General features: G+C 47.9%; 1 protein-coding gene across 4 annotated transcripts in view; it reads left to right on the plus strand.

The window, feature by feature from the left end:
• Window positions 1-13,468, plus strand: part of SHISA6 (shisa family member 6) — a 258,687-nt gene that overhangs the window by 127,597 nt on the left and 117,622 nt on the right. For 2 of the 4 annotated variants that reach the window (XM_070479108.1, XM_020915205.2), the window contains exon 3: window positions 924-1,019. The exons of the other annotated variants lie outside the window; for them this stretch is intronic. In XM_070479108.1, coding sequence (XP_070335209.1) covers window positions 924-1,019 — 96 coding nt within the window. The remainder of the gene's footprint in view (window positions 1-923; window positions 1,020-13,468) is intronic. 4 annotated transcript variants of the gene reach the window in all.

Here is a 13,468-nt window from a genome sequence, read left to right on the forward strand (position 1 = left end):
TTTCTTTCTTTACAATGCCTGTACTTCAGGGGTACTGTGGAATCCTACATCAAATGTCAGAAGAACAACAGTAACTATATTTCTCTTTGCATGTCTTCTCCCAGGGTCTAAGACTTTTCTTCACCCCAACCCCACAGGTAGATGGAGAGAGGAGGCTGACGAGAGATAAAATCTTACTGCAGAAAGTTGAAAGAGAAAAGCACATAAATATTTTCCCAGTGTTTCAGAGCCACCACCCTACTTGTCAGCCTCGGTGACGTTGGATTTCTCCTAAGCCACAAGGCTATATAGATCATAGGATGAGGTATGATTCATAAACATACACACACACAGAGCATTTCAATCAAAACCACATTTCTATGCTTCAGGAAGAAAGAAACCAAAGGAATAAGACAAGAAAAAGAAAGAAGGAAGCTGGGACAAAGCAAAGGATGGTAGGACAAGTTCAGTTCAGACTGAAGCACTGATGTGCTCAGTCAGAAATGCCAAAGTCAAGCCCTTTCCCCCACCTCTGCTTTCAACATAAGCTTCCTGGAACTTTCTTCTTTGTTGCAGTTATATGTGCGTGTATGTGTGAGTGTGTATATATATGTGTGTGTGTGTATATATATATATATATATATATATACACACACAATATATATATGTGTATATATTTAAAATTTTAATATATAGAGTATGTAATATATATATTATATATGGCATACTTCATATATACTTTATATATTTATAATATATATTATATATAAATTTATAAAATAATATAATATAAATATATATATCTTCCTTGATTGCTTCTACTTTCTGACTTAGCTGCTGATTTGAAATTAAGTTCACCACCATTGTTGAGTGAACCGGAATAGCAGCGTTTGTCTTGTTGGTGTCATGGATGCGCCAGGTAATTCTGCCCCGTCTTCTTGCAGGACATTATGGGAAGGATGCTTACCGAAGTGGAGGACCTGATCTCCATAACTTCATCTCATCTGGATTTGTCACATTAGGAAGAGGACACACGAAGGGTACAGTGGAAACCATTTTTTACTAAAATACAGAGGTTGCCTAGGGAACCCCGATCTGAAAGGCGAAGATGGTGTGGAGGCCAGAGGCTGGTCCAGGACAGGATAAGTGGGGTGGTCCATGGCTGCTTACCCTGATGACATGCGTGGCTTCACAGGTGTGACTTTAGAAGGCAATAATAGACTCCCAAGAGGCGTGCGTCCTGCCCCGCCCATGGCATGGAGCAGGACACAGATGCCCGTGGCTCCCCGTGGGAGGGGACCACAGGTGGGAAACACTGCTGACGATGCGAAGTGTTCCTTCTCCTCTTGGCTATTATTCCTCTTCCGTTTGAAAGCCACATTTAGTACATCGATGTCAATGTTCTGTCCTGGGGGGTGTTGAAGCCGGCATGCATGTCGAGAGTTTCAGCGTCCTAACTGTGTCTATGTAAACTCTCCGTGATGGGGACACGAAGGTAGAGGTTACACAGACCTTCCAGCCGCAAGCTGAACCCTAACGTGGCGTTTCTGCTGAGCTGCTTTATGATCTAGCCGACAGCTTGCAGAGCTTCTGTGCAGGGGGTGTGGCATCCTCGATCCTGTCTTTTGTTTCAACAGAGTTCTACTAGGCTTGTGAGCATCCTGTCACACCAAGAGTAACTGGATCCCCAGCCCTTTGATTACCTTCCTAACACCTGTGTACTGTGATAGACAACTGTGAATTCTGTTGTAGGGATGGTGTATCCCTGTCTTCCTCTGAAATATGTGTTTGTTCCAAGTGTGAGTGAACAAGGAACTTTGCGATTTTTTTTCTTACATTCCGTGCACCCGATTTTTAAATTCCCTCTGTGATGTTTGTTCATCCTATAGAGAAAAAAAAAATCTGTATCTGTGTATGTATTTTCTGTTGTGTCTCTTTGTGTCTAAATAAAGTTTATTGAGGATTCAGGTGGCATTTGTGGCTACTGAGAGTTGCAGAATCAAATTGGGACCAGATGACTTGGGAAGGGGTTTTCCGGTAAAAGACACAACCCTTGACATCCTAGACACATTCATATCAACTCAAGGCTGGGATGTGCGACCTCCGTGTCATCTTCTTTGGGATAAATACCCATCACTCTGCAAGAAATTAGAAGGGAGCATTTTCCACCCATAATAAACATTTCTTATCTCACATAGTTTCTGCGGGTCAGGAATTGGGGAGCACCTCAATTGGGTGCTTCTGGCTTGGGGTGTCTCGTGAGGTTACACTCATACCTGCTTCCAAAGATGCTGCTCAAGGCCCATGCATCCTGCCTCATGAGGATGGAGGGGCTGAGGTGGCGTGTGGGTGGTGGGTCAGTGAGACCCACATGTTGTGAGCACTTGGTGAATGATGGCTCTTTCATAGAAGACACATGGTGCAATAGAGGAAGCCATAAAAAGAAGATGGGTCAAAGACTGACACCACACTGTAAGTCAATTAAAATGGTAAAATATATAAAGTATATATACATATATATGGCATGCTTCATATATACTTTTCATTTTTTTTTAAAAAAGAAGACAAATCAGGAGTTGGAGCATTTACTCTAGATGAGTAGGGTCTATCCTTCCAGAGACGAAGCTCAGCCTCCTTAGATAATTTTTCAAAGTCTGTCTCGATGAACACAGCTATGGAGACCCTCTGCTATTTGGGCGGTTTGGTTAAAGATCTCAAACAGGGCGGCTCTTTTTGAGTCTGCAGGAGAGAGCCGCATGTGACCATCCTGTATTACTATGACCTCCACCAGGGCAGCCCAGGCCACAGCAGGCCTAGAGCCCTTCCGCATGGTGGTGACCGCGGTGCACCTGTGCTAACCTGCAGTGTCCTCGGGCCTTTCCAGCTGTGTGAGTGTGTGTGTGTGTGTGTGTGTGTGTGTGTGAGAGAGAGAGAGAGAGAAAGATGGGCAGATGGATTCCATGCGGACAGACAGGAGCCTCAAAGTGAGTCCCCTTTGGAGGAGGCAGGTACTGCTGCCCAGGTTGGCACATAAGCTGAGTGCCTGCTGCATGCCAGACACTCCTCTAGGCCTGAGGATGCGGCCAGTAGACTTACATGCCAGAGAGAGCTGACCGACATAAAGGAGTACATCTACAAAGCATGTCAGGGACTTAAAAGCTATGGGGCAAAATGAGGCAGGGAATGCAGGAGGAGCTGCAGCTGTTGAAAAGAACATCCAGATGCTCGAGAATAAAAGTGGCATTTGAGCAAAGACCGAAGGAGGTGAAAGGTCAAGTCCTCTGGAATTTGGGGGGAGGGTCTCCCAGGTGGAGGGAACAGCTGCCCACTGCCCCCACCTTACCAGCTGGCACAGGGACAACTGTGAGGCTGGAGCAGATGGGGCCGGGCTGTGGGCAGGAGGGGGTAAAGTCAGAGTGGGGCTGGACCACTCGGGGCCTGGGGACCACTTGGGAATCTGGTTGCCACTCCAGGTGGAATGAAAAACGTAACACTTGTGACCTGAGGCATTAGGAAAACAATGTCAGTGGGAGGACTGGGGTCTTGGCAGAGGCTGGGGCTGATGTGAATTCAGTCTGGCTTCATATTAAGTTTTAGAGGCTTCTTAATCAACCATGTGGACAAGTTCAGGGGAGATGTCCTGGCTGGGGATGTAACTATGGGAGTTTCTGGTACAGGAAGCCGGACGCTGGGTGACATGGGTTCCCCAGGGTGAGTGAGGCTTCCCAGGGGAACAGAGGCTCCAGGAAAGAGATGAGGGTGGGGAGGTGAGGAGGGACCTGCAGAGGAGACCGATCAGGAGTGGGCAGCCAGGAAGCAAGAAAAGCAGGCCTGGGTGGTGTCTTGAAAATCAAGTGGGAAAAGAAAATTCCATGTTTCTGGGAGAGAGTCATCAGCTGTGATAAGGTGTGAGAGGTCGAAGCCTGAGAAGTGACCACAGTGTGACCCACAATGTGGAGGTCACTGTGAGCTTGGCAGGGGCGATTTGGGGAAGCCCTTCCGACTGATGGATGCAAGAGAGAATGACTGATGCCTGCGTTGTGCTGCTATAGGATCTGAACAGACTGAGCGATGGGAAGATGAGGGTTCATTACGCTCATCTCACTATTCGGGGAGATGTTTGAAATGTTCCCTAATAAAAGTTAAAAAGGATTGTGAAAATAATCTTTTATTATTTAAAAAAGGGTGAAGAGGAAAAGGAGACTGCAGGTACAGACAACCCTCCAGAGTTCTAAAGTGAAGGGGAGTGGAGAATGAGGGAGGAAGCTAGAAAGGAGTGTGATGTAAAGAGTCTTCTTTTTTTGATATGGGAAATCACAGTACATGTGATATTCATATGCTGATAGGAATGGTCCAGTAATGAAGGGCAAATCGATTATGCCGGAGTGGGAGGGATGTATTTCAGAAGTGACATCTTTAATAGGCGAGAACAAGTGGCATCTGTCACCCAGCAGAGGAGGGGCTGGCCTTGTCTAGGAGCAAAATCCACCCAGAGTCTCAGATTTCAGGTGGGGTGTTCAGTCACAGATGCACGCAGGTGGGCATATATGATCCCTGCTCAGTGATTCAGGAAGCAGAGTCATCCAGTGTATTAGGGAGACCAGACATCCCAGTTTGCCCAGAGCTGTTCCAGTTTTAGCTCAGACAGGCCCATGTCCTAAGAAACCCCTCTGTCCAGGGCAGATGAGATCAGTTTGACACCCTTCGTGAGGACGTGTGAGCAGGCGCAGCCTGTCTGGCTTCAGAGCATCTTCCACACCCAGCTCTAGAGCTCAGAGAAGTGGGATGAGGATGCTGCTGCCTGGCTGGTACCCACACAGCCTCAGAGGCCTTGGGATCCCCCTCAACAAGATGGAGACAAGGCCAGAGCCCTGTGGGGAGCATCCCAGACCCATGGAAAGACCCTGGATGGATTGCTTCATTCTGTCCAGATGGCATTCCCTGGGACTAAGCTGGGAGTGGCCATTCCTGCCACCCAGCACACTCTCCATGGGGTCTGAAGCAGAGAATAAGGCGAGGTGTGTAAATGCTATGGGGGTGGGGGGTGTTGGAGCTGGTGCTGAGATCAGAGCTGGAGACGTGACCAGCCTGATGCCAGTTTTGGGGGGCTCAGCAAGGAGGGCAGTGGCAGAGGTGGTGCCTCAACTGCTCAACCCCCAAATCCAGGGAGGAAGAGGAGCAACAGTGGCCAAGGGCAGGGGCTCGGGGGCAATTCTAGAGGCTGGGCCAGTGGTACCTGCTCCCCAAGAAGAGAACAAGGCCAGATATGGGTTCTAACACTCACAAAGGCACAGGTGTCAGTCAGTGAGGAGTCTGGGTAAAAGGTCTACCAGGGACCAAACATCAGGGCAGGGAAGCAAGGACTTTTGATCAGTGTCATGGGCGGAGGCAGGGCACAGGAGGCGTGAGCTTCTGCCGATGACAAGGCCTGAGGGGTAACGGTGGGAGTGGGTGACTGCACGAAGCAGCGGGTCAACTCGAAGAGTCCTGCTTCAGCTCTCTGGTTCTGGGTGGGCTTTGTGGTCCTCCACCCCCAGCCCTGGTCTGCTGGGTTGTCTGCCCCCAGCCGTGGTCTGAGCCCCGCTGCTGGCCTGAACCCCAGCACGCATGGGCCCACGCTCACCCCTCCCACCAGCCCATTTGGGTGCTGCCATGGTTGCCTGTAACACAAGGTTTGAAGTTAGATCTGCTCTTCTAGAAATGACAGAACAGGTGCATAGGCCTCTGCCGAACCAGAGACCACCACCCCCACACCAGGATCTGACCACCCTGTGGATTGTGGCCAGGAGACCTCTGTGCCATTTGGCTCCAGAAATCCAGCTTAGATATTTCCACACTCTGGGGACCCAGGGGAGCAAGTGGGCTTGACTACACCAAGGTGTTTGAGGGCTGGACTCCAAGCGCTCAGAAGGCGTCCGGTCGCCATGGAAACAGTGAGCCGGGAACTATAGTGAGAGAGAGAGAATGGAGGTGGGCCCGGCTTGCGCGGAGATTGGCCTCTGAGAAGCCAGCACAACCTGAGAGTGTTCTATCCTGTGCCTCTTCGTAGGCTGGGGGATCCAGGATGGAGTGGGAGGGGGCCAAAGGACCTCTGGAATTCTGGGCTGAGGGCGACAAAGCTCTAAGCTGTGTACTGATGGTTCTGATCCCCTGTCTTGGTTTCCTCTGCCTGCTGACTCCTGATTAACCACTGAACACTGGGAACCAGGCCTCCGTGTGCTCAGCTTTACTCGGGTGCTTTGCTCGCTCCTGGTCAGCACACACAGACTCCTCTAAGCCTCACACTCAGGGAAATAAATGCATAGCATCGGTGTGCTACCGTGTTTGTTAGAGTGGAGCCAGCCTCGCCTGGTGGCTAATTGGTTAGAATTGATTGCATCAGAAGCAAGGATGGATCTGCATGAATGTTGAATCTGGCACACAGCCAGTGAATCCCTTTCTCAATGCAACTACTGTTCAGACAGAAGAAAATAAGACAATGCAAAACCCAGGGTGGCCTTTCTGAGAGCTGCTCAATGGACCACTTCCACTTGCGAACTTAGCCATTTTGCCTAAAAGCAGCTTTTCCACAGAACCATCTTTTCCAAGTTAGTCTTACTGACAAGCACACCCCTGATTCTCCAGGCAGAAGTTATGGCTCTATATCCCTCCTCAGTGTGGCCCAGGACTCCCTCTCCACTGAGACTAGTTTTAGCAGCAGTTAAAGCCTTGCAAATCAATCTGAGAAGCACGGTGCCCTGGGCCCACTTCCTGAGCTGCCCACAAGTCCACCTCTGAGATGGGACCACCCAGTTTACCACTGAGAGATTCACTCAAGGCATCTAGATGTCAGTCCACAAGTTTTCCATCCTTTTTAGGGCTGTTCTGGGCTTCCCTGGTGGCTCAGATGGTAAAGAATCCGTCTGCAGTGCAGGAGATCTGGGTTTAATCCCTGGGTTGGGAAGATCCCCTGGAGAAGGTAATGGCAACCCACTCCAATATTCTTGCCTGGAGAATTCCATGGACAGAGAAGCCTGGCGGGCTATAGTCCATGGGGTCGCAGAGGGTTGGACATGACTGAGCAACTAACACTTTCACAAGAGCAGTTCTTAGGTTGAAAGTATCACCAATTCAAACTAACTTGGAAAATGGTGACACAGAGAAAGATTCCCATCCATCAGGCCATTGGCTGAGTCCTGGACCGTATGTGTCTGCATTTAATGCTTGTTTGTGGGCACTACAGTTGGTCCACGTAGGATGCATGGCCAGTCCCTTGGAACAGTCTGCTGGACTGATGTAAGGAGAAGGGAGATGTTACAGAACCAAGGAGAAGGATGCACTGTAAATCTTGCCTTGGGAGGTTTCATCTCTTACCTGTATGGTGTTCTCCTCCAGGGAGAAGTAACCAGGTAGAGCTAGACAGTAAAGAATCTGCCTGCAGTGTGGGAGACTCAGGTTTGATCCCTGGGTTGGGAAGATCCCCTGGAGAAGGGAATAGCTACCTACTCCAGTATTCTTGCCTGGAGAATTGCATGGACAGAGGAGCTGGCAGGCTACAGTCCATGGGGTTGCAAAGAGTAGGATATGACTGAGTGACCTTGAGAGAGAAGAAAGATCAAGCTCTTTGTTTGCAGAGGCCAGCTGGCCCAGCCAGAGGTCTTGCAGCTCTGGGCTCCGTTCTTATTTTTCAGTCTCCTGCTGGTGCCAGATCCAAGGTTTCTCTTGCTGTGACCCGTAGCTCAAGATGACGCCAGGCCAGTACAGTCTCTTCCTGGCACTGGTCTTGGCACTGACTGGTCATCCAAGTTAGGAATCTCCCCTTCCCAGGAGCCAGCCCTTGGCAGTGGCTTTCATCCCTCTCTGCTGCTCACTGCCAAGAGTCTTAGGAACCCTGACAGCTAAGCTGTTGGGCCGTCCAGTCCTGGAAATGTGGTGGCAACACGATCTCTGCCAGCTGGAGTCTGTCACCAGAAGAAGATACTTCTCAATCAACAGCTATCAGGACTTCATGGCAACTGTATATTCCTAAAACTTGAAGACTGCTAATTATGGCTTTCCCAGGTGGCTCAGTGGTAAAGAATCTGCCTGCAATGCAGGAGACTGGGGTTCGATCCCTGGGTCAGGAAGATCCCCTTGAGGAGGAAATGGCGATCCACTCCACTATTCTTGCCTGGAGAATCCTATGAACAGAGGAGTCTGGAGGGTTACAGTCCATGGGGTCATAAAGAGTCGGATACCAATGAGCGACTGAGTACGCATGTACATACCTGAGCTTTGAGAGTGAGGCAGAGGGACCTCCTAAGACTCCAGTGACCTGCCCAGTCTGAGTCATAAGGATTTATCCACTTCAATGAAACTTAAGTAATACTTGAGCAAAGATAAATACAATGGTGCCTGCCTTCCAGAAACCAGGCAGTGATTCCTGCTAAGCAAACAATTGAGAAGTGCCAGGAATTCTGATCCTGAGAAAAGCAGGAGGGGCTTAAAAGAGGAAACCATCGCCTCTGAAGGAGTCCTAAACAGCCACCTGTTGGAGACAGGAGTGGGGATGGTCCTTGCAGGGCCAGAAGACCGTGAGCCAAGACTGAGGCAGGGTGGACACTTGCGGGCGGGTGCCTCTGGAACAAAGGCATGGATGTAGAAATGCCAGTGTGATGGTGGGTGACGCTGCCACAGAGGGGTGGGGGCCATAGCCCACCTCCATGGGTGTGCAGGAAAGTGATGGGGCATAACACACCTATAGCGGGAGGCAGGAGAGTGATGGGGTCATAGCACGTCTGTAAGGGCACGGCAGGAAAGGAAGCTAGAAAGCTGGCGGGGAGGCAGAGTCCTGAGTTTCCCAGGCACAGGATAGATACAGACTGAGTTTGAAATTCTAGCTGATGATCACTATCCTTCCCCTCCTCCTTTCTCCTCTTCTGTCTTTAAGATTGGTGGATTTTTGCCAATATACAAGTGAATGAATGAATGAATCAATTGAAACAGCACTAACCTGGGGGTGGGGAGCCCTGAGATGTTGTTGCAGGTGAATGTGACCTTGGGGAGAATTGGTTTGCTTCTCTGCGCCTGCCTCTGCCTACCTGTAAACTTTTCTGCAAGATGCCCTTTATTTTCTTGAGATTTTTGGAAATGCTCTTCCAGTGTTGCCTTGCTCTGTGTGGTTTTGTGTTTTGTTTTGTTTTGTTTTGTTTTGAGGAAACCTGCTTTTTTTTGAAGCCTGACAGTTTATTCTTCTGATTTTGTAAGTTATCTTTTCGCTTGAAAGCCTTGATAATTTTTATTTTTGAAGTCTGTAAGCTCTACAAGGACATCAGAGATGATCATGCTGAGTACATTTTCCAGGTACCTGTTGGACTGTCTTGATAGGTACCATCCAACCTTCTTTTAATTTAAAGAAAGTTTGGTTGCATTATATTTTTGTATATTAGTTATCTTCCACGGTTTTGTTTTTCTCTTGAATGGGCTCTAAATATAGGGACGCTGTTTTTTCTTTCCTGTCTTCCAGTGCCGCCACATTCTGTATGACTTGTTTTGCTTTCACTAGTTCATTTTTATTCACTTGTTTGCCTCTTGCCTTTTTCATCCATGCCTTTAATAAGTTTTGTTTTGGCTCTCTTCTTTCCTAGGCATCTTGTACTTTAGTCTTCATTTTGTCTTTTTCTTTCACATCTTTCCTGTGTTCAGTGAATTCTCTCTAAATTTGTCTCCCTTTTGCCACTTGTTTTTAATGTTTTGAAGTTCTGTTTCAAGGTGTTTTTTTTAAATAACCATAAATGTGTTTTTAAATCTAACTCAGTTCAGAGTGTTGTGTTCAGCTTTCTTTTGCTTCCTGTTTATTTTTGTGCGGGATTGGAAGAAAATTGTTATTAGCAGAGGTGTTTGAAGTTTCATCTTATGTTTTTTAACAGTAGATTCCTATGTGTTTATTCCTATTCCTTCTATCTGTTTTGTTTATCTGTTTGGCTGCACTGGGTCTTAGTTGCGGCCTGCAGGCTCAACTGCTCCAAGGCATGTGGAATCTTAGTTCCCTGACCAGGGACAGAACCCGAGTCCTCCACATTTCAAGGTGGATTCTTAACCATTGGACCACCAGGGAAGTCTCTTATCTATTTTATGACTGGTGGAAGTGATCAGATTCCTATTTTAATGGTATCTTTTCTACTAGTATAGAAAATGCAATTTATCTAACAGATATTATTATTAGGAAGGAGATGAATGTCCTTAGACATTTTTGTTTTCTTTTGTCTTATAGGGCCCCATTCCCCCTTGCTGTGGTTTTTCTTTTTATCAGCCATTCTCCAGAGATTCTTTCTTAACTTTTATCTTCTTCTCACCCAGATGCAATATTTCAGAAGACTGTCGCTTTGAATTGCATGTAGTCAGTACTCTGACCTACCAGGACATTTTTCCTGTGTTTGCATACTTACGGTGAACTTTTTCATTTTGACAGGAGTTTTAGATCATTGCTAGGCTTGCTGCTATCTCCTTCTCTGCTCTCTTTCATATAGTTTATTTTATTTCCAGGCTGACCTTGTTCACCACAAGGCTTGTAGAGGAGACTAGAAAGATAATTTGCTGAGATTTGTTACTTTTTCTTCTTTTGTTCAGTTCAGTCACTCACTCGTGTCCAACTCTCTGCGACTCCATGGACTGCAGCACGCCAGGTTTCCCTATCCATCACCAACTCCCAGAGCTTACTCAGACCCATGTCCATTGAGTCAGTGATGCCATCCAACCATTTCATCTTCTTTTGTTAAATGTAATTTAAAATCTGGGCAGGTTCTGGTTATGTTGAACACACAGCTAGAAATAACAGAGCTAGAATGAAGGCCAGGGCTCTCTGATTATGATGCTTTTGACTGTATTATACAACAGAGAGATGGAGAAGGTTTGTGGAATATCCTGGCAAATGCATAAAGCTACATACGTGCAGCAAAGTCTTAGTTGATCAGCCGTAGCACATGGCCTTATGTTGTATGTAACGCAAGAGTTACTTTCTGCTTTTGCCACTGACTGTGGAAAACCTAGCTGGTGATCATAAGTTCTAACTGATATAGGACTAAATATTATGTCATTGACAATAGAATTCTGTCATCACCCTAGAGAGGCAGATAAGGAGGACGGGGTGGGGGGGGCACTTCCTCATTCAGTGTTTGCTGTGGCTCCCTGGCCCCACCCTCTGGAAGGTTCCCCATTGCCCATGATCTCTCTTGGCCATATCTGAAATGGGTGTGGAGGAATATGTCTTGAGAATGACCCAGCTTTCCTAGTCTACCATTTCTCAGAGAGAGTCAGAGATCTCAAAGACTGTATAAAGCAGAGGTCTCCAACCTCTGGGATCTAATTCCTCATGATCTGAGGCAGAGCTGGTGTAATAATAGACATAAAGTGCATAATAAATGCAATGCACTTGAATCATCCCTAAACCATCCCTCTACTCTGCCTAGGTTCATGGAAAAATTGTCTTCCATGAAACAAGTCCCTGGTGCCAAAAAGTTTGGGGAAGCCTGGCTTAAGGAGAGGATCCCTGTTCCTCTGGTAGTTTAGCTCTGTAAGCGGGAGATTTCTTACCTAATTGATTCCCATCAACTCCAAGTGCTAGTAAACATACATTGTTCTTGACACGCAGTCCCCAGGAGTGCTGTTTCCTTTGCCCCAGACCTCTTTCTCCCACTTAAGAGAGGTGTTCTGAGCCCACCAGATTCACTGTTGGGGGGAGACATACCCTTACTTTACTCCGAGTCACTTCTTTTTTAAATAGTTTTTAAAGGAGCTTTTATTTGTTTTTGGCTGCATCTCAAGGCATGCGGGATCTTAATTCCCTGACCAGGAATCGAACCCACGCCCCCTGCAGTGGAATCACAGAGTCTTAACCACTGGACCACCAGGGAAGTCCCTGGAGTCACTGTATACAGTTAAAATACTGATCTCCTCAGCTAATGTGGGAGGGGAATAGGAGCAGGAGAAACAGCACAGTGACTTGTAAATACTCCCACTTGGATGTGACGCATGAAACCTCCACTCATATCATTGGCCAGAGTTAGCCATGGGGACATGCCAAACTTCAAGAGAGCAAAGAGATACACTCTTCCTGCACTGGGAGAGGCAATCAGATAGTGACTAGTCTGGGGTGTGTCACTGCTCAGCGGAAGCTGTAGGCTAGGCAGTTGAGACTGACTCCCTCCCATAAGGCAGTGAGAAGGGGTGTCGTTTGGAAGATGCGGGAAGGTGCAGGTTCTTCCGTTGGGTCAGGCTCAGACGATACTTGGTGACTGCACTTGGTGGAGAGCACTGTGGTGCTCTGCCTGGATTGACTGCCTCACAGCCTCCTGTCTTTGGTCCTTGGTACCCAGAGGCATCTCCTTCATGAAGAGGCAGGGCTGAGAGAGAACTCATCCCACGTGGCTTGGGATTGCTCAGTGGCCGCAAGAGACCATGCTTCTTGGCAGTTATGCTAATACAGCTGAGGCTTCATAAAGCATTCTCACCGAAACCCACACTCCCCGAATCACTCAGTTTGTTAGCCATCACTCCTAAGACTCACCTTTGACTGGAGAAAGTTCAAAAGCTATCAGGTCACAGGATGGAGTCCAAGCAAATGTTTGCACCCCAGTCTCTTCCTGTGGATTCAGGTATGTCCTAGGAGCCACTATGATGCAAAAAGGACAAAGAATCTGATGGTTTTACTTTGCTTGCCACAGACAGGTTCAAGGGCCCATTCTGGAAGTTTTACTGGGGGAATACAACAAAGCTGCTGGCCCCAAAATTGATGAGTTGGATTCTTGGGAGAGTGGTCAAGGACCTAGTGCCCTCGCGTCAACACAACACAGGCTCTGGGAAAGCCCAGGTGGAGGGGGGCTTGCCTGAGAGTCAAGGCTGCCATTTAGGTAGTTGGAGGCGTGAGTGGCTCAGACAGGTGCTGAGACTCAGCCAGCCTCTGCTTCGTTTTGATTAATTGGTTTCTCTTTTGTTTTATGGGACTTGACAGCACTGGTTGTGGCTTTTCGTGGTTGACTACCCCCGGAGTACCTAATTACAGAGGAGATTTTTTAAAGCAACAATGAACACATCTTCTAAATATGCTCTCAATTCGCTCCCCTCCCTGGGTGACTGGAGGCAGAGGAAAAGGAGGGCTGGAGGTATTCCCAGAGGCCTCTTGTCAGTCAGTCCCAGGCAGGTCCCATTGGGGCCACTCAAGGGCACCGACCCTGGGAAAGCTCGGGGTGGGGGCGGCAGGGGGCGGGCCTTGACGCCCCAAGGCCACACCTCAGGCTCAGGAAGCCCTCACACCTCTTGTCTTATTCTTGCCGATGAGGGCTGAGGCACCACTCAAGTCCTAGGTAGGAAATTATATGCTTCAGCCAAAGAAGCAAGGTGTTCTATCAAAAGGAAAAGAAAAATATCAGAAGCTTCCAAGGAGATCAGAGCCAGACTCAGTGAAAGCGCCTGGCACAGGTGATTCTGAGACACTCTCCTTTGTTCTTCTGAATGAACAGAATAGTTGCAATAG

The sequence above is a fragment of the Odocoileus virginianus genome, chromosome 17, assembly GCF_023699985.2.
Source record: "Odocoileus virginianus isolate 20LAN1187 ecotype Illinois chromosome 17, Ovbor_1.2, whole genome shotgun sequence".
Taxonomy (NCBI): domain Eukaryota; kingdom Metazoa; phylum Chordata; class Mammalia; order Artiodactyla; family Cervidae; genus Odocoileus; species Odocoileus virginianus.